The sequence below is a fragment of the Sus scrofa genome, chromosome 7, assembly GCF_000003025.6.
Source record: "Sus scrofa isolate TJ Tabasco breed Duroc chromosome 7, Sscrofa11.1, whole genome shotgun sequence".
In the NCBI taxonomy this organism is placed as follows: Eukaryota; Metazoa; Chordata; class Mammalia; order Artiodactyla; family Suidae; genus Sus; species Sus scrofa.
The window spans coordinates 10036625-10058421 of record NC_010449.5 but is presented as its reverse complement, the minus strand read 5'-3'; the positions used below and the strand labels follow the sequence as shown (position 1 = coordinate 10058421).

At 44.1% G+C, this 21797-nt stretch overlaps 1 protein-coding gene across 1 annotated transcript in view; it reads left to right on the top strand.

Moving 5' to 3' along the window:
- Positions 665-21797, top strand: part of RANBP9 (RAN binding protein 9) — an 81664-nt gene continuing 60531 nt past the window's right edge. Inside the window, 4 exon segments of the mRNA XM_021100196.1 lie at positions 665-998; positions 1001-1031; positions 1034-1339; positions 15070-15181. Of these exon segments, the coding sequence (XP_020955855.1) occupies positions 753-998; positions 1001-1031; positions 1034-1339; positions 15070-15181 (695 nt within the window). The 5' untranslated portion in view covers positions 665-752.

Below are 21797 nucleotides of genomic sequence, written 5' to 3'. Positions count from 1 at the left end.
GCTCGCGGCGGCGCCAGCGGGGCTCGATTACTTTCGTCTGGGCGAGAAGCGGCCCCGCCGCGCCAGCGGGAACCCTACGGTGGGGAGGTGGGGCGACGACAACAAAAAGAAGTAAAGTAGGAGGAGGTTCTCCCGGGGAGGAACCGGGCGGGCGCGAGGAGGTGACGGGCTCTCGGGGACGGCGGGGACGCCCGCGCCCGGCCGGCCGGCGGGCAGCCGGGGGACCCGGGCAGAAGCGCTCCGCCCCGCGCCGCCGTCCTCCCCAGCGCCGCCTCCGCCCGGCGCCGGGACCCCCGCGGGCCAGCCCCCGCCGCCCGCGCGGCCCCGCCCCTCGTGCCGCGCTCGCGCCTCCGGCCCCGCCCCCTCGCCCAGCGCCGCCCGCGCGCAGCGTCTCGCGCCGGCCCGGCCCGCCCGCCGGGAAACAGCCGCGAGAGCAGCGGCCGCGGCGGCCGCTACCGCGCCTTCTCCTCCCGCGCTCCCGCCTCGCCCCCGCCCTCGGCGCCTCGTCCCGGGCCCGCGCCCGCGCCCCGGCCAACGTTCTCTCGGGGCCTCCCCCGGCCGGCCGCTCACTCCCCCGGCTCCGAGCGCCCCAACCGTCGCGCTCTCTCTCCCTCCGCGCGCGGCCAGCCGCCTGCTTCCGGGGCGGGCGGACTGGGCGCCTGGTGCCGGCGGCCGCAGCGACAGCGCCCCCGGGAAGCGGAGGAGGAAGGAGAGAAGAGGTGGAGGTGGCCGCAGGCTGAGTCGCGGCCGGGATGTCCGGGCAGCCGCCGCCGCCGCCGCCGCCGCCGCCGCAGCAGCAACAACAACAGCAGCAGCAGCTGCCGCCGCCACCGCCGGCGGCCGTGGCCCCGGTGCCCGGAGTCGTCTTGCCGGCACCCCCGGCCGTCAGCGCCGGCTCCTCACCGGCCGGCTCACCAGGCGGCGGCGCGGGCGGCGGCGGTGGCGGCTTGGGGGCCGCGGCGGCCGCCCTGCTCCTCCACCCGCCGCCGCCGCCGCCGCCCCGGCCACCGCGGCCCCGCCGCCGCCCCCGCCGCCCCGCCGCCCGCCTCGGCGGCCGCCCCCGCCACCGCGCCCCCCGCACCCCCGGGCCTCGCCGCGGGTCCCGGCCCGGCCGGAGGCGCCCCGGCCCCGGCCCTGGCGGCAGGCAGCAGCGCCGCGGCGCCTTTCCCGCACGGGGACTCGGCCCTGAACGAGCAGGAGAAGGAGCTGCAGCGGCGGCTCAAGCGCCTGTACCCGGCCGTGGACGAGCAGGAGACGCCGCTGCCCCGGTCCTGGAGCCCGAAGGACAAGTTCAGCTACATCGGCCTGTCTCAGAACAACCTGCGGGTGCACTACAAAGGTACTGGGCGTGTGTCCTGCGGTGGGAGCAGGGCCGCCGACCCCGGCCCGCCCCCGCCCCCAGCCCTGCCCGGGCCCGGTGCCCTCGGAGGGGACTCGCCACGGGCTCTGCTGCTCCGAGGGCGGCCTTGGGGTCGGGAGAAAGGGGCGGTTCTGGGCAGGGGAAGGTGAGTTTAACGCCCTCGGATCTAATGGAGCTGGTAATCCCAGGCCAGGAGCAGGACACCTTGGGGGAATCCAGGATGACAGGACATAACTCGCTTTCTGATTTCCCTTCGAGATAAATCGTAGGGCCGGGATGGAGGAATCTCTGGGCTCGGAGTTGGGTTACATTGTTCTCCAGGTGGTGGTGGGTCAGGCGCTCTCCTCTTACGTGGGGGGAAGAGAGGCACGGTGCTGAGGGATAATTTCTAATTAAGGGAGAGCAGGGACGTGTAGGGGGAGGAGTAATCAGTGGAGGATTTTGCCCAAAATTAGGCCAGAAACCGTCTAGGGGGACAAAAGGACCGGGGCCCAAGTTTGGCGTCGGTGTATCTTGCTGAAAGCTACGGGAGGGTAAGAGAGGTGAAACCTCTGGAGTACGTGTTTTCTTAGGGGAGCAGAAACCTACCTCTGCTGATTGGAAATGCCCCGTATTTATGCGTTGGCATTATATAAAGTCCTGCTGGAAACAGGGATTTGTTTAAAATGTTTTTTAGGATATCAGAGGAAATCGCCTGATGTTTTTCACCTGCAGTTAAAAAAACAAACATCCTTAGGCTCAGAGCTTGTCCCCCTCTTCCCTCACCTACCTCTCCTATGTGAAAACAAAGCTTTAAGCAGATCAGTTGTATTTAAAATTATAAATGGCCATAGGAATTTTTGAAATGTAGTCCAAATTAATAGCACACATCAAGTTTACTTGTCTGAGGTGGGGGGGGGGGATCAATCCAACATATCAGTCTATCCGGAAACAAATCCAGTTTTTTTAGGCCCCAAACCTGCTGCTTTTACATTCAAAGCAGCCTCATTTTGATTGGTTTCAAAGGGAGGGTCTTACTCAGATCCTAGTGACGTGGAGATAGAGGGTATAAACCACCATTGTGGTGAAATTCTTCAAGTTTACCCGACTGAAATTTGAGAAGAACCTTGATAAATAAGTTACTATTTAATCAGAAAGGAGAATGGCCGCAGAAATCTCCCAAATGATTTGGCTGCAAAGAATAACACACAAAAATAGGCCTTGTTGAGTAGTCTTTCCTTTTATCCATAGATCCAGAAAAGTACTTTCAATTTTAAATGTTATGGGTCTTAATTGAAATGGATGAAAATTCCAAAATATTGGACCTCGACTTTCTCTTTGGTAGAACATTTTGTTAATATCCTATGAAGACTACTATTTAATTTGTTTTAATTTGTGTGAACATTGCTATATTGTGTAAGTATTTACCTCTGATCTAGCTACCAGAATGCTTTTTGTTAGACCCCACAAAACTTTAAATTTATGATTAATGGTTAATAATTAGCTTACAAAATCAAAGGAAGAAGATCGAGGAGATTACTGAACAAAGGATTCTAGCTTTCCAAGTTCTGCCATCATTTGCGATGTCAAGCATTTTCGCAGCCAGGGCCTCAGTTTCTTCCTCTGAGTGATGAGGGAATTGAACTGGGTGATTTGTAAGGCAATTTCCAGCTCTGAATCTCTGTGATGCCTAAGATTTGTGATTACAGTTTACTTAGCACTGTAACATGCCTTGACTAGTTTTACCAGCTCCTTTTACGTAAAATTGATGATTTGGGTCAGGGAAAAGTGCATCTTATGTGAAATTGGTTGGAGTTTGGAGTATTTATGACCCTGCTGTCTCCGTTATTTTTCCTGTTGGCCTCTTTATTACTTTGTATTGTGTAATACTAAGATTCACTTTCTGGAAACTTCACTCTTTTATAAACATAAACATTATTTCTGGAAGAACAGATTTTGTTGTTTGTCATCTTTTTTCTTTCCTCTCCCTTTCTTCTGTCTCCCCTTTGTCTCTTCCTTCCCCCTTGTCCCAAACATGGACTCTTTTGCCCCCTTTTTCTGCCTCTTCCTCTGGTCATTTTTCATGTGTGTGAGTGTGTGTGTGTTTTTCCTGTTGTTCTTCTGTGTGCCTTCGGAGTGGACCACCCCAGAAGTTCTGCACATCTGAGCACAGGGGGGATCATAGGTAGTGGTAATCAAACTTGCAGTGACAAAATCACATTAAAAACGACTGTTCATAAAGTACTTTTGTATATTAGAGAATTTCAAAAGATTGATGATAATTATTTTCCAGAATGATGAGGATTTTCCTGACCTTTGAAGTAGAAATTTCTTTTGCTCTGAAGTATTCTGTTTTGAAGATGTTATTCTCCTAAAGTGGAGTTACTCTTTGGAAGCAGCGAAGGTCCTTAACCGAATCAAAGGGATTAATGCCAGCTCTGTACACAGACTTGATTGCATTGCAGATGAATTGGGTGTGTTGACTGTATGTTAAAAATTTTAAAAACACTTTGCTTAGCAGTCACACACCAAATGTTGAACCTCTCAAGAATGGCCCCTTTTATTTTTAAAATTCTTGTCAGCTTTGAATAAGTACAAATATACGACAAACTTAGACCTAGTTGTAATGATAACTTTATCCCAGCCTAAGCATTTTAATGAATATGACAGAGTTTGATTAGTCTGAATGTTTCGGTTACAGGTTGCATTTTTATATTTGTGAAATTCCTACTCTTTGGATACTTTGCAAAGTGTTTTGATACATGCGCTCAGGAACGTGTCAGTGGATTGGGATAAGATGGTGGAATTCTCATTTTAGACATGAAAAAGTAGGAGCATCTGGAGGTTAGATTTTCCCAGTCCCAAGTAAGCCAGGATTGGAAACTAATTTTCGCCGATTCTGTATTGAGTGTTCTTCCCACTATACCCTGTTGCCTGTTTCAATTTCTATGAGACTTAGTATCTCAAATAGATAAAATCCAGTGATCGTATTTATAACCTTTTGAAGAAGAGTTGACATTGAAGGTACTTCCTCTGGGGAAGAGTGCTGCCTTGAGTACACTAATGCCAAGGAAAAGTCCAGACACCTTGATTATCCCGATTTAGGGCAGCTTGGAAGAAATGTAAGATAAGTGAAAGCTAGGAATGGTAGGAAGTGTAATGAGTAGTGAACCGCACCTTCTAATTGAAGCGTTATGTATGAATAGTAACCAAATAGCTTGAGCTTTTGCTGCGCCTGTTACCCCTCCCCTCAGTATCACCCGACATTGGGCCTGAAACACTTCCTAAATTTAATTGCTTATCTAATTTCTTGCACTTCTTTGTGTAGAACAGATATCTCAACAAATATTTGCTTGCTTACCAGTGTAAATCTCTTTTGAGATTTATGGGAGGTGATATAAAAAGGTTCTTTAGAATCGAAGAATTTAAAAACTGGGTTTTTCCCAGGGATCCCTTTGTCGGAATTTAGCTTTAAAAATACTAGTCAATAATAGCATGAGTTAAGTGAATCTAACAGTCATACTTAACAGAAAGTAGACTATAATAACGATTTTTTAAAATGATGGTTTATTGAGCAGTTGCTATAGGGCAGATATTCTTTTAGACAGTTTGTATGTATGCCTAACTATTTATTCATTTCATTTATTCAGTGAGCTTTTAGTGAATATTGACTCTTTTTTTTTTTTTTTTTTTTTTTGTCTTTTTAGGGCCGCACCAGCAGCATATGGAAGTACCCAGGCTACGGGTCGAATCCGGGCTACAGCTGCCAGCCTACACCACAGCCACAGCAACACCAGACCCAGGCTGCACCTGTGACCTACACCGCAGCTTGCAGCAACGCCAGATTCTTAACCCACTGATCAAGGCCAGGGATCGAATCTGTATCCGCATGCATACTAGTCACATTTGTTTCTGCTCAGCCATGATGGGAACTCCTGAATGTTTACTCTGTGCCAGGTTCTGGGCACTCGGTGAATAAGATGCTGTCTGTGAATTCAAAGAGCTTGGAGGACATAAAACTGTGTAGTAAGGGGAGTGTTTTAAAAAGCACTGTGGTAGGTGGGCGGAGCATCTGCTCCAGGCTGACATTGGAAGGGGCTGAAGTTGTTGGGTCAGGGACAGCTTCTCGAAGGGGAAGAGGCCAGTGGTCAGTCTTAAAAGATGAGGATGCTATCGGGGAAGAGAAGGGGCTGGGCATTACAAGGGAAAAAGCATAGAGGAGAGAATTACTCTGTCTGTTTGGAGCTACAGGCAATATGGGATGGTTGGGATTTAAGTGTGTGACAAGGAGGGAGCAGCTGGGAAGAGATCGTGCGAAGCCTTATAGAATGTTTTATTGAGCTTAGATCATCTGTAAGAGATGAGGAATCATCAGAGGATTTTAAATAGGAAGTGCCCGGCTCATTTTCGTCTTTGTCAGATTGCACAACTAATTGGAAGATGGATTCAGGGGGCGCGGGACTGAAAGCAGCAGCCTCATCTTGACCCTGTAAGACGTCAAGACCCAAGGCTGGTCGGTGGTGGGGTGGAAACGATCAGACCTGCTGTGACCTGTGTGGAAGGGACCCTGACGGGATATGATGGGATGATAGAGTAATCAAGGATGGCGCTGGCTTTCTAGTCCTGTTAGTTTTTTGCAGAGGACTCGATCCAATAATGAGTGCAGGGAAGTAGTACAGTATATTTGGAGGTACGTACAAATGGCAATCACGATCATACCACCGTCGGACTTCTCGTAAACCAGAAGCCAAAAATCCAGTCTTAGAGAACGAGCAGAAGGAGGTCTTCTGGAGTTAAGGTGGCTCTGTAATCGCCACAGCTGGAGTCCAAGATTGTCACTTTCTTCTAATGTTAGAGTGACCCAGCTACAGTACTCGCTTTGGTTGCTGTCTTTTCTTTTCCTTGCTGCCTGGTTTATCCTTTCCTTCTTATTTTAAATTCCTGATAGACTTAGCACATCGGCCTAGCTAATTGCCCCCAGGCCCCCGTCCTTAGCTGGGCGGAGCTTTTCGTTGTCTGCCGTGGTGTGAACTGGTGGTCTTCTGGTAGGTGCTAACCTGTGTTGAATCAGCTCTAGGGACATTATGAAATACAGAGTGTTTGCCTGGCACAAGGGTAGTCTGGGCCCCACTTCCTTCTGTAGGGACGGTGCCGGGGGCAGGAAGAGCTGGTACATAACATCACTGACCTGAAGTTGGGAGAGAGGTTGAGGTCATGACTGATTGGTGAGTCACCTCCAGCTGGTAGTTGAAACTCAGAGTGTATGAGAGAAAGTAAAGTGAGACGAGCAGTGGGCCAAGGATGGAACCCTGAGCGACACCAGCACTAAAAGACTGGGAGGAGCCCAAGAAGGAATAGTTAAGAGGCACCTGGACAGAGGGAGGGTGGTGTCACAGAAGCTGAGCAGAGGAGTATCAGAAATGAGGAAGTGAACTTTAGTGTCAGATGCAACAGATAGGTTTAGTGAGCTGGGCACAGAAAAATTTCCACTGCATTTGGAGATGAGATTGTTGTGGCCTTAGGCAGAGCTGTTTGAATTGAGTGATGGGGGCAGACATCAGAGTAAGGGAAATACTGATGAGGAAAGAAGCAGTATCTGGAGGAGAATGAGGGTTAAGGCAATTTTTTTTCCTCTTTTTATTTTTTTAAATTTTTTAAATTTTTTGTCTTTTTTAAAATTTATTTTTTTAGGGCCGCACTCTCAGCTTATGGAGGTTCCCAGGCTAGGGCTCTGATTGGAGCTGTAGCTGCTGGCCTACACCACAGCCCCAGCAACGCCAGATCCTTAACCCACTGAGCGAGGCCAGGGGTCGAACCCGCAACCTCATGGTTCCTAGTTGGATTCGTTTCCACTGCGCCATGACGGGAACTCCTTCTTTTTATGGCCGCATCCACAGCATGTGAAAGTTCCTGGGCCAGGGAAAGAATCGAGCTGCAACTGTGGCAGTGCCGGATCCTTTAACCCACTGCACCAGTCTGGGGATTGAACCCACACCTCCTCAGCAACCTGCATTTGGAGTTTTAACCCACTGGGTCGCAAGGGGAACTCCCAAGGCATTTTTTTTTCCCCCAATGGCTGATGGTGGAGTTACGTTGTATCTGGGATTAACTTCTAACATCAATGTGTAAAACGTAAATCCACATAGTTAAAAGTATCCCTCAAAAGCCCTTTAGAAAGTACTCTATTGGAGATATTGTATCATTCCTAAGTAGGTCCTGTTTCAGTTTCGCTGTGTGGGTAAAACTGAAGTGACATAAGTGAGATGAGAGTATGATGTTTGTGCAAGGTATGACGTCCCAATCAATGTCTACAAAATTTAACATTTTAACAAGTAAGATAAATAGTAACGATACCTGGTTTTAATAGCTTAAAGTTAGGGAAAAAGTTCACTATGCTGACCACCAACCCTGGTGCATTCTTGACAGTGATTTGTAACACAGGCATAGAATTTTATGGACAGCGTCTATGTTTTTAGGACACTTTGCCCTTGCAGGTTGAGGAGAAGGAGAGTAAAGAGGGAGAGGATGAAAGGACTAACCCCGGAGCTTGGAGGGAGGAAAGAGGTTCAGAAGCTGAAGACGTTTGGCCTTGAAGAGGAGGGAAGTGTGCACTCTTCCTTTGATGATAGTGGAGCGAGGGACAGGTGTAGACAGAGCACCTGGTGAGAGTGGAGAGAGAGCGTGACCCCATGTGACGGAGTGTATCATGGTGGCGTCCCTTCTTATGACAAAGGAAGCCAAATTGTTTGCTCACTGAGTTTGAGGACCTAAAGTGAATGAGGACGATGTGGACCAGGCGTTGGGGGAATGGGGAGCAAGCTAACTGAAGACGTCTAAGTTGTCATCGTGGGGGATCCCAGCTGACGTCGGCAGTCCACAGTGGTGGCTGTTTGCAGGGTGGCTGGACTTTATTCAGCAAAGGCCAGCTGCCCGGAGCAGGAGCAGGAGCAGGGAAGGTGGATTATAATGTTGATTTAAGGCTGTGGTTTTGCTGGTAGGGGAAGATGGAAGGATAGACCAGTGAGGGAAGTCAAGATGTTTGAATGATGACCACGTCGTATACTATCCTGGGAGAGGAAGAAGAAAAGAAACGAAGAAAGGGTTCTGGGAATTCGAATTCCCTGGATATTGATAAGTGCAGGAGTGAATTCTTTAGGAAGGGGAGAGGGTGGGGGGTGTGTCCTGGGGGAAGACGTCGGTATTTCCGCTGTAATGCCAGGATTGCATTGCTGGAAAAAGCTCGTGTTTTCCACAGAATTGCACACTAAAAGTAACAGGGCTTATGGGAAAAATTGGGCTGGAGCAGACCACTTAAAACCTATGGAACTTTGTAACCAGAGCACTACAAAAATATCAGTCTTAGTAAAATACAAGCCCAGTTAAATTTCTGCTGCCACTTGTGCACAATATCACTGGCTGTTAGATCCTTCACAGCCTTCAACTCTGGGGTTTGGTCTCCTTGTTGGAGATGTTAAGTTCTTGCCAGTCGTTTAATAAAATTAAAAAAAAAAAATCTGATTCAGGGTTTAGTCCTTTTCACCATTTTTTTTTTTTTAAACAAAGAGGAAATACTTATCTTAGCTATTCAAGTGGCTAAAATCCAGAGAAAACCTGACCATCACAGTTGCTGGTGAGGGTGCAGAGAACGACAGGAGCTCTCAATGCTGCTTGTGAGAGTGCAAAATCACAGCCACTTTGGAAGATGGTTTGGCAGTTTCTACTAAAGCTAAACATAGTTCTACCGTATGATCCGGCAGTTGTGCTCCTTAGTATTTACCCAGCTGATTGGAAAACTTATGCCCATACAAAAACCTGCGTGCGAAGGTTCCTAACTTTTCTCATCATCACCAAAATCAAGAGGCAACCAAGATGTCTTTGAGTAGGTGAATGGGTAAACTGTGGTACATCCAAGCAATAGACTGACACTCAGTGATAAAAAGAAGTGAGCTGTCCCTGCACACAGAGACACATACGGATCTTAAATGCACATTGCTAAGAGAAAGACGCCAGTCCGAAGAGATTACATACTGTGTGATTTCAGTTAATGTGACAGAACTCTGGAGCTAGTGAAAAGATGAGTGGTTGTCGGGGACCTTTAAGGGGAGAAAGAGGGGGAGTGAGGCAAAGAACGGGGTTTTTTAGGTCAGTGGAAGTCATTCTGTGTGATGCTGTAATGTGTGTTTCACAAACACGTAGAATCTCAGGCCATAAAGAGCGAACCTTAATATGTACATATTTTAAAAAATCTTAGATGGGAAGGGGGAAATCCTAGGATAGGATGTAGAATGTGACAAAATAATGTATCTTACAGATGTATGAAAGAGTCTCAGAGAGGAGGAGGGAAAGGCACTGACCTGAGTAAGTAACTTTGGAAATCGGTGGAGTTTGTAAAACTAAAAGTATTGAGTTCTTGTTGCTAAGTTGTGTCCCATGGAGATACAGATGAACAATCCTGATATACTGGGATTTAACAAGTCAGCGGGCGGTGGAGGGTGGGAACTGGGTTTCTAACCATTGAAGTGGAATTTTACAGGTAGGCAAAGGGTTGTGTTAGAATGATCCATGCCATAATGGATTAGAGTTGGGCTCAATGGTATAAACTCATGTATAGCTTAGTATGTACACAAGTGACTACGTGTAAAAGTGTAAATGTGTGTATATATAGGGGTTAGTATACACACATGTTACTTCCTTGCTCTTATCGGAGAGAGGGCCTAAAAGCAGTGATACCTCAGCAGCAAGCGTACCTGGTACCTAGATCTTGGGTTCTAATGCCGTTTGTTCGTAAAAGGAACCAGGGCTCCTTGGGGAAATAGCCGATTCTAGGACTGGGGCAGGAAACACACAAGTTGAGCTTCCAGCATCTTGTAGTGCCAGAAAGTAACAAACAAAACCAAAAAACACATAATGGAGGTATGTCAGAGTGCCAAAGCAGCCAACTGAAAAACCTCCCGGTGACTAAACGGGGAACAGTTTGAGCAACAAAAGGAATGAAGCAGTGTGGAATTATAACCCAAAGTAGAAAGTAAACATGCATGAGATACATGAGTCCATGCCAGTATTAAAAAAGAAGAGGCCTCTTAGCACTTCTTGATCTGTATTGTACTTGCCTTTTTCCCAGATGGCTGGATATAGCAGCAAGTATAGAGTTGCTGAAGCATCAAACACAGTGTACAATAGGAAAGAAAACCCTTCTGTAGGAGTCTCGTTTTTTTGACTTAGGGCCTTTAGTATTTTGCTAAAATCTTCTAACTCATTCATGTCCCGGGAAAGGCTGTGTTATGACCTGAATGTCTTTATTATGCTGACATCATTCCCGTGCTTACCAAGTGCATGTGAGCTAGTTTGTATTCAGGAAATGTGTTTTATAGCAAAACAGACTATAGAGTTTAATATTTCTGAGGTGGAATAGTTTGAGGGCATGTCAGAATCCAGAGTGTGGCTCTGGGAAGAGTGATTGAAATCAGAGTGGAAGTTAGAGGGAAGAAGGAGGTCCTGGAATTAAAATGCAGGAATAAGAAAAACAATCACCAAAAAAGTGTCGTGTGTGTTGATGTGCTATGGAGGGCATATAAAAAAAAGGACGTTCGATGGACTCAGAGAGGTTAGAGAAAGAAGACGTGAGGAAGTAAAGCTTGAACTGGGACGGAAAGGCCAGGCAGGGCCTGGCCAGTCTGGGAAGGAAGGGCACAGCTTTCGGGGTAGCAGGGAGTAGCTGGGTCTGGCTGGTGGGGCCGGAGCAGAAGGAGGTGGAAAATGCTGAGGGAGGCCGAGATCCAACAAGGGTTTCAGGAAGTCTCTTTTTCTAGGCCGAATGGGAGGTACATTACCTGTGTTGAGGGCTAGCGGTACAAGGAAGGCAGTCTTAGACGTGGCTGCATGTTGGGGGGTGGGGGCTGGGGTGGGCTTGATTCAAGTCCTTTCTGATTCAGTCGAATGCCGTCAACAGATTGTTTGACCAGGAAGAGCTGACCTTGTTAGCCTTAGAGTTCTGAAGTAATACATGTATTTGCTTCTTGAACCATCTAGAAAGCACTTAACGGTGAAGACTGTGGGTTTTTGTATTTTTTTAACTTTTTAATTTTTTTTTTTTTTTTTTTTGTCTTTTTGCCTTTTCTAGGGCCACTCCCGCGCGGCACATGGAGGTTCCCAGGCTAGGGGTCCAGTTGGAGCTGTAGCCACCGGCCTACGCCAGAGCCACAGCAACGCGGGATCCGAGCCGCGTCTGCAACCTACACCACAGCTCTCGGCAACGCCGGATCCTTAACTCACTGAGCAAGGGCAGGGACCGAACCCGCAACCTCATGGTTCCTAGTCGGATTCGTTAACCACTGCGCCACGACGGGAACTCCGAAGACTGTGGTTTTTAAAATGCACACTTTAAAAGAGGCATTCGTGTGCGGTTGTGCTTTGGTCACCACAGAATTTAAGGTAGTAAACGTCCTGCTGATGAACAGAGTTAGAAATAGGCCCTTTGCTCTTTTAGTCCCACCTGAAAGTGGTAAGAATCCTTTTAATCTTGCATCTCAACTTTTTCCTTTAAAACTTTAAAGTTAATTTTAAAATGAAACAAATCCTTTCAACGATTTCAGAATTGTCTTTAGTGTCTAGGTAGAGCATAATGAGTATCATTGAATCTTGAAGATTTATAACCGTGTAGTTCTTCACAGTTATTTTTGCGTAATGGAAGGATGTAGAGGATTTTAATTCAGACATGGATTTAATGCATGATTCTATCAATTTGGGGCAAGTTATATAACCTCTGTAAGAATGTCTTCATTTTTAAAAATGAGGTTAAATAATACCTGTTTCACAGATGGTGACTGAGAAAAATCTGTACAAAAGCACCTAATACTTTGAGATTGTTTAGCCTCTAATATTAGTTTCCTTTCTCTTTTCCTATAGAAGTAGCTAGAATAGGAGGTGGGAATACATGTGAAGTGATCCCAGAATGCTCATTGTAACCGAATCCTTCCTGTGGGTTCAGGGCTTGCTCTGAATCAGGCTTCTAGAATTTAAATCCCAGGGAGAATCCTGGTTTGGGATTCTCGCTCAGCAGTACCCCCTGGGGAGAGTTTCTCCATCTTCCCTTAGCTTCCTTAACTGTGAAATGATAATAAATAGTACCTACTTCATAAGTTGTTTCGAATGTTGAAAGGAATTAATATATACATTGTGTCTATTTATTAACCATTTTTTACATTGAAGTATAATTAATGTACAGTGTTGTGTTTTAGGTGTACGGCAAAATGACTCAGTTATACATACACATATATATGTTTTAAGGTTCTTTTCCATTATAGGTTATTACACAGTATTGAATATTGTTGCCTATGCTATACAGTGAGTCCTTGTTGTTTATCTGTTTTACATATAGTAGTGTGTATTTGTTAATCCCAAACTCCTAATTTATCCATTCTCCCCCCACCCCCTTTGGTAACTTTCTGTTTTTTTGTGTGTCAATTCAATGCCCTGGAATGGTGCCTTTCACATAGTATTAAATGTATGTCATAGTATTAAATGTATGTCAGCTATTATCCGTAAAAGTTTTGGGATAAGGGAATCTCAAGGTATACTTAAACCGAAAATAAAGGCTGGTTGATTTAGGACTCCAGAGTTAATCAAGGTATTCTTTAGTTATTTTTAACTGTTTAAATTTTAAAAATGCTTTTCGTATACATGACCTTTCCCCAGGCAGCTCAATTATTTGAACATAAGTTTACTGAAGAAAGATGTTTTGCTGAAGTCGTAATTTATTAAATGCCTGTTTTTAAAAGGTGACTAGTGTATCATTCTGCAGAATTGAGCTGTTTTTTCTTCTTTTCCTTAGCTCAGTATAAACGTTATCTGCATGTGTTAAAGCAGTTTTGTTGGCGCCTCTGTGTTGCTGCTTACATTTTTTTTTTATTTTTATTTTCCCACTGTACAGCAAGGGGATCAAGTTATCCTTACAACTGCTTACATTTTTATCTTCTAGCTAAGTGTATCGCCTCTCAGCGGTCACCAGGCTGAGAACTTCTGCCCATAACACACACACTTAAGACCTCTGTGAGCGGCCATAGACAAGAGCAGCTGAGTTTATTCCAGTTTCTTTTAGGCCATGTGAACATGTGCGCATTTGCATCACAACTAAACATAACTGTTTAATGATAGGGTGTGCATTGATAATTTGGCAGAGTAAGGGAAGATATGTGTGATTTTTTTTTTTTTTTTTTTTGCAGGGGGTGGGGGTCGTGGGAGAGGTGGGCTATGCCTGCAGCATGTGGAAGTTCCTGGGCTGGGGACCCACCCTGCACCACAGCAGTGACCCGAGCTGCCTCAGTGACAACACCGGCTCCCCAACCCACTTTGCCATAAGAGAACTCCCTAAGATATAACTTTTGACTTAAAAGAGGTGTTTAGTTTTAAAACCAAATTGGTAAATTTGAGAGGGGGAGTTCTGCTAGCCATGAGGGTGATTAAGTTAGAGTCCGACTGAAAGATGAATGACACAAGTTTGTGTTGGGTGAAGCGTATCTAACTAGAACACCTGAGTGATGATTGCGAGCCTGGTTTCTCCTACAGACCTTTGGGGGATTGGGGAGCCTGTCTCGCTCCCTCTCTGAGTACTTTCTGACATGCTCCTTCAGCTTGTGTCTTTAATCTTCTGGTGGTTTTATGGGTATATTTCCTCTGCTCACTGGCTTTGTTCACGTGCTAGCTTTCAGGGTAATTTGTGTCTTGGGCCATGAACAGGGGAGGTGATAGAGTAAAGAAAACCCTTTGGGATTAGATTGAGGAATAGCTAATTCAGAAGTTTAAATCCATTATCTAAAGATTTCCTAAGCATGTCAGCAATAGCGTGGTGTTATATTCCTTTGTTAAAAAAGAAAAGACAACTAGAGGTTAGATATGTTTATCTGGAGGCTGTTATTGACCAAAGCAATTTTATGGATCAGCCTTTGTATAGAATTAATGATAAGAGTATGTCCAAGAACAAAATTGTGAATTCTTAAAGTAGGAAAGCTGTTTCACCAATTGAATCTAATTGTATAAAATTTCACTTAAAAATATACTCTCTGATACAGATGCTTCCGGTTTAAAAAGTATAGGCCCTTGGGAGTTCCCATTGTGGCTCAGTGGGTTATGATCCTGACTAGTATCCATGAGGATGTGGGTTCAGTCCCTGGCCTCGTTCAGTGGATTAAGGATCCAGCAGTGCCGTGGCTGTGGTGTAGGCCGGCAGCTATAGCTCCGATCCGACCCCTAGCCTGAGAACTTCTTTATGCCACCGGTGCAGCCCTGAAAAGCAAGAAAATAATAAAAAAAATAAAATAAAAAGTAGGCCCTTTGGCAAAAAGTGCTGTTTAGGAATTTTATAAATTATATTCAAATTTAGATCTAATAAAAATAATCCTTCTCATCGTGTTCTTTAATTGCAGCTTTTTGTTTCTTAAAAATACTGTCTATCTTAAAATACTTTAATTTGCATAAAGGACTGCTAGGTTCACTGTGCTTACATTCTGAAATTTTAGCAAAACTAGTAATAGTTTGGAGAGTTCCATGACTCATTTGTGCTACTTTTCATATTGGATCAGTTGTGATGATGAAAGTTTCATTAAGTCTTTGGTTATTTGTACTGATGGGAGCAGAAATGTATATATCATTCAGAACCCATATTTGATTCTGAATTATTTGTTAAGATTTTCATTTGACTGTCTTTGTTTCTTTCTTTCCTGTTTCTCATGCAGGTCATGGCAAAACCCCAAAAGATGCAGCTTCAGTTCGTGCCACGCATCCAATACCAGCAGCCTGTGGGATTTATTATTTTGAAGTAAAAATCGTCAGTAAGGGAAGAGATGGGTGAGTGTAAATTTTGGTGGGAGAAATCATTTGCTTAAAGTTAATTATTTTTGTTTCAATTCATAACCATTTATATAATACAATTGGAATTTTGTGGAAATGTCGGTAATTGCAAAAATGGCATCTGAGTATTCCAGTGTAGCAGGTTGGATCTGGTTCTGCTTAATACTAGTTGAAATTAACACTTGGGTTGATGAAATTACCAAGTTTTTCTACTAGGTTTGTCAGTAAAATGGAGAATTGAAATAAAACAATAGATTATGACTCATTTTCCATGCCTTTCTTACACTGCCATTTCATTGCCATTTTCTGAATTTCTGCTGAGAAGTTAAATCTCTAAGGTAGTTAACCAGAGCTAAAAGGTGGTTCATAGATATTTTACAGGGTGGGGGCTCAGAATTGTGGGTACAGATGAGGGACATTGTTTGCTCACAGTTGGCGGCGAGTCCCCAGAGTTAGGATGTGGTTTAGGAGTCTCCAAATGGGATCTTCCTGTAGATGCTGGAATCAGCTTTTATATCAGCTTTTCAACTTGGGATTGTGGGTGTGTGTGTGTGTGTGTGTGTGTGAATATCAGAATCAGAATCACTTAGGGATTATTAAAAATACAGTAGTTGGGGGTCTTACCCTAAAAATTCCTTAATTAGTATTTTCAGACGTAGAGCTTGGGCAAGATAGGCATTTTGAGGAAATGCCACATGGAATTTCAGTGCATATCTCTGATTGAGAGCTAATTACCTAGAATCATTGGATCTGTCTGCTGGTATATTTCTTGATAACTTCATTGTGGGATCAGAGATCCTTTAAAGCATCTATAGAGTCATTTGTCCAGCTACTGAGATAAAATTATGAGGCTGTGTGAGTTGACCTGTAGTGGAAGTGAGTCATTTAACCCCTCATGGTGCTTCTCTTTATTTGACATAATAAGTGTATTCAGTAGATTTTTCCTCTTACTTTACTTGCTGAGTATCTTCAGTGTCAACAGTATGGAAAGTACAGAGTGAAACCTTGGATTCAAGGATAACTTTTTATTTAACTACCTCAGTTTTCCCAGGGTGATGTAGCCAAAGATGAAATCAGAGAATCCAAGGATAAAGTGGTTGAGAGACCCCTGATTGAAATAGGCACATGACTGTAACCGTTTCTAACTCTTCTAACTCTTCTGCTGCGTACTCAGTAAGCCAGTTCTTTTTATACTTCAAGTAATACCATCAACTCCATAATGCCGGTGTTGCTCAGGATAATTCCCAGGGTTCTCTTTACCTGTCATTCTGCATATTCTGTCTTTGCCTGAGCTTGGCCTTTTGTTTTGATTGCTGCAAATACCCTGACGAGTCTCAACTCCAAAGCTCAATTCCCTTGAGCTCTAGACCAATATATCTCACCAGATGTTTGCATTTGAATGTCCCACAGGCACTTAAATTTAGCTTGTTTAAAATCTTTTTCTCAACCCCACTTTGGTTAATGGTTTCACCATTGGTGGAAACTCAGAATTTCCTGTGTCTAACTTTCTCTGTCCATTTCTACAGTTTCTGCTTTAGTCAGATCTTAGATGTTTGTCCTCTAAATTACCAAGGTCTCCCAATTGCTCCCTGTTTTGCTCTCACGCCTGTCTGTAACGGTCATCTGTCTCCTTTCTAATACACAACTGACCTGTGTCTGTCCCTTTCTTGAGATCATTTGGTACACCCTGGCTTTCAGGACAAAATCTAAAACTTAGCAGTGTCCTTCATGATGGGACTAATACCTTTGTAATTTTTCAGGCTCATCTCTTTTTTGCCAGGTTCCCTCATCATATTTTTTTCTTGCATTTTTGATGTTGGGCGTATCTGGCATGTAGTAAGATGCATGCACCGTTTGTAGTGTGTAGGTCTGTGAGTTTTGACAGTCACGTGTGTCGTGTAACCATCACCTCGCTCAATCTGTAGCACAGTTCTGTCACCCCCAGAGTTCCTCCACACCCCTTTTGACCTAGGCCTTCCCCGTCTCCAGCCCCTAGCAACCACTGACTGGTTTTCTTCCTTTATTGTTTTGCCTTTTCTAGGGTGGTATATAGATAGTCTTTTAAGTCTGGCATCTTTCACTTAGTATAACGCATCTGAGGTTCAGCCCTGTTGTTACCTGTATTGGTACATCAGTCCTTGTTATCACTCAGTGTATGATGGAACCAACCAAGTTTGCTTATTTACTCTTCAGGTGAAGGATGTTGGTATTATTTCCAGTTTTTGGCGATTAGGAATGTAGCCATGTAAACACTTACGTGCAGGTTTTTATATAAACATGAATTTTCGTTGAACTTGGGTAAATACCTAGGAGTGGAATTACTGGATCCTTTGTTAGGTGTGTTTTTTTTTTTTTTTTTTTTTTTTACCTTTATAAGAAACCGCCAAATTGTTTTGCAAAGTGGCTGTACTAGCTTGCATTCCCACCAACATTGCATAAGAGTTACTGTGGCTTTACCTCCTTGGTAGGGCTCATATTGTCGGGGTTTGTTTTGTTTTGTTTTGTTTAAATTTGTAGCTGTTCTAATAGGTATCTAGTGGTTTCTTGTTGTGGCTTTACTTTTCCCTGATGACTAATGATATTGAAGAATCCTTATCTGCCCCCCCCAAACCAAACTCAATAATTCCTTTATTTTGATTTTAAATTATTTGTCAGCAGTTGTGAAGGTGGTGAAGAAATTATCTACTTAAAAATACTGAATTGATGGAGTTCCTGTCATGGTGCAGTGTTTAATGAATCCAACTAGGAACCATGAGGTTGTGGTTCGGTCCCTGCCCTTGCTCAGTGGGTTGACGATCCGGCGTTGCCGTGAGCTGTGGTGCAGGTTGCAGATGCGGCTCGGATCACGTGTTGCTGTGGCTCTGGTGTAGGCCGGCAGCTACTGCTCCAATTAGACCCCTAGCCTGGGAACCTCCATATGCCACGGGAGCTGCCCAAGAAATAGCAAAAAGACAAAAAACAAAAACAAAAAACAAAACTGAATTGACAATTCAATTGAACAGAATGCTTCTTAGCGCAGTTCTCATTTTGGCATTCACCCTGATGAAATTTAAAGTCCTTATCCCTCATTTCTTTGCTAAGCTGAGGGAGCTCTGACTGGGGCATCTAGTTAATCTCCATTTCCACTTTTCTGCCGGCTTAGGCTTGGAGAAATAAGCCCCAGAAAATAGAAAGTAGAGTATTTAACAGTTGAATCAACATAAAGTGACCCCAGAGAAGAGGGATGGAACAAACTTTTTAGGTTAGGAAATGTTGCCTAACCAGACTGGTGTCCCCTTGCCCGATGTCCTGCAAAGCCAGTCTGCTGACCAAGTTGTGGTGAAGGAAGATACAGGGTTTATTGCAGGCACCAAGCAAGGAGGATGGGTAGCCCCTGCTCAAGAGACCAGAGTCCCCAAGGGCTTTCCGGGAAGGCTTTTTAAAGGCAACGTGGGGGCGAGGATTGCGGGCGTGTGATCCGCCTGTGGACTCTCTTCCGATTGTTTGGTGGTGAGGGTGATGTTTGGGAATCTGAATGATCAGCCTTCTGCTTGTGCTCCGCATGGAGTCACCGTCCACCACCTGCAAGGGTGGGTCTTACTTTCTGCAGAACACCTGAAAAATATGTGTCAGATGGTTGTGTATGTTCCTTGAGGAGGAACTAGGACTCTGTTTTACAGTTGCTGTGCTGTTGTTTGAAGCGGTCATTCCTTTTCTTGTTGACTACTTTTCCTTTGTTTCTGCATCCCCTCCTTCCCTAATTAGTAACTGCTTGAGTCTGCTCTTTGGAAGTCAAGGAAGGCCTAGAAGATGAAAGTCTTTTTTCTAGAAACAAACATGGAAGGGTTTTTATACCCAGGAAGGCCCCGCAGGGTCATTCACCCCTTTTCTTTGAAACTCCTCAATCCTGAGGGGATGAGGGGTGGACAGGAAAGGGAATAATTTTGCGTAGAGGTTAACCATAAACTTGGCTGGGGGACTTGGTTTTAAAAATACTCTCAAGGACCTTTTCTAATCAGAATTGGCATCTGTGGAACGTGCAGTGGGCACACGGGAGGTATGTGGTGCCGTTAGGTACCCTCTGTAGGGCCCTGACCGTACTTGCTGCTCGTGTTTCTAGTTCTGCGTCCAGGTTCTTCCTTCCTCCTCACCTATATTCACTTTCTCTTGTCCATTTCCCCACTTGCCAAGCTTAACTAATTATTCTTCAAGTCCTAGTTTAAAGGTATGTGTTTTTTGGTGCCACTTTCTCCTCCCCAAAATGTGATTATGTTTTTATTATGGTTCCTTTGCTTTTTTGGGCAGACTGTAATTATAATATCTGTAATTGTTTTTTATTGTCTGCTTATTGGTGGTGTGTACAGATTCAATCTGGTGTACAGCTTCAATAAGGGACTATTTTATATTTCTGTAACTCCAGTACTTAATTTTTAGCTAGCATTCATATGAATGAACAAATGAATGGATGAGAAACAGTACCTACCTCCTGAGTATTCTTGGAGAAAACTGTTGTGTTTTCTTTGGTCCAATTTTGCTTATCTCTGGTAATCTTTTTGAACAGTTTTAGATCCAACCCACTGCTTTTGGAAGGAAAGAATGAACAATTCGTTGATGGGAGAAAAGCAAGTCGTGTAGCTTATTTTGGCCAAGTAATAGCTTTCTGGGGATGTATTGAAGTATATCAAGAGATATTAAAAATTCCTTCCCAAAATCCTAACGTTATTGTAAAGCCTTGATCAGAAAGAGCAACCGTTAGTTACCTTTCATTTGCAGTGATATATGCTTATCTAGGAGTTTTTTATACTTAATTTAAAATTGAGAGTTCCCTGGTGGCTCAGTGGGTTAAGGATCCAGCGTCATCACTGCTGTGGCTCTTGTTCCTGCTTTGGCATGGGTTTGATCCCTGACCCTTGAACTTGCAAATTTTTTTTGAGTTTTCTTTTAAACAGTATGTTTATCCAAGATAAGGACAAGTAAAGAAATATTTGGGTCCAAAATGTCAGTTTTCTTAAGAGAAATTGTCATTGTAGCAAGTTTTCTCATGAAATGGTAAGACTTGGTTATGAATTGCTTTTCAGTTTGTTTGTGAAATGCGTGATTTCTAGGTCTGCCTTGGAAGATTAGAAATATGACTGTGATTGTTATTTTTATTTCTTCATTGCCTAAGAGGTAAGGCTTGAAGGAATTTCCTTTGAGTGAAACAAATAATAGATTTATTTTCTGCCTTAGGTTTTCATTTCAATGAAACATAATTTTCGTGTATGTTCAGCAAAGTTTAATTTATTAGGACAGAATAGCTTGTTTTAAGTTTTTTGATTAATTTAAAAATGAATTTCTAACACATTTTGCAGCCAAAAAATTAAATCACCTTATCTGCATAAAATCATTTTTTAGGAGATGTATTTAAAGGGTATGTATTTATGATTTTGCTAATTCTTATTGCCTGTCAAGATGAATTTATAAAAGTAGCCGTGTCTCATGAATGTACTTTTAGTTCAGGAATTTCATTCAAGTTTTAAATTATGCATATTAATAGAAGCAGTGAAGATAAAGTTAGGTGTAAATGTGAGAGATAATAAATTTTTTATTTGGAACTTTTTATAATAAGAATTTATTATGAGTGTGATATTTTTAGCTCTTCAAACAAAATGTTGATGCCATTCTGCCAGTGTGATTCAGAAGAAACCAGCAAGTAATCCCGTCTCTGTTCTGTTCCTACATGCTGCTGATAATAAAATGCAGTCTTCAGACCATTCTTTCTATTCTTCCGGCCATTCTGACTTAGGCCGTTCTGGATTATTCCTTCAGGGAGGGGAAAAGAAAGGCCTTTCTTCCCATCTAGCTTTAAAAGGCTTTAAAAGATCTTTCCTTTTAATTTCCATTGGCGATAAGCAACAATGGAGAAAAGGATAGAAAATATTAACAAAGACATCAAATAAGCAATATGTTTATTAATGTAACAGATATATTGAACAGGTATGTATCAGGCATTGTCAGCAGCTGCATGGTAAGAAATTATTTATCTCTAATGCATAGTGTCTAGTGGAGGACCTAACACTGAGTAGAAACTCAATAAATTCATTGAATGAACTGAATGTGGGTTCTTGTCCTCAAGGAATATCAAATTCAGTATTTGGAAGGTACAGTGGGGGCAGGGCAGAGAGCAGACCTAATAAGTACTTAAAGAATGAGAGAGTAGGGAGTTCCCATCGTGGCTTAGCGGAAACAAATCCAACTAATCCATGAGAATGTGGGTTCGATCCCTGGCTTCGCTCATTGGGTTAAGGATCCAATGTTGCCGTGAGCTGTGGTGTAGGTGGCAGATGTGTCTTGAATCTGGCATTGCTGTGGCTGTGGTGTAGGCCAGCAGCTACAGCTCCAATTAGACCCCTAGCCTGGGAACCTCCACATGCCACTAGTGCCGCCCTAAAAAGAATAGAGAATGAGTATCTGGGCAGACTGAGGAGAGGATGATTAATTGTAGCTCAAGGAAACAGATTTCTAAAGGAAGCAGTATTTGCCTCAGAAAATGAGTAAGAATTTGAGGCACTTTGTTGGGGGAAGACATTCTAAACTGTGACGAACGGCTGGGCTGGTCTCGGGAGGAATGGACCTGTATGGTGTCTTTGGCATA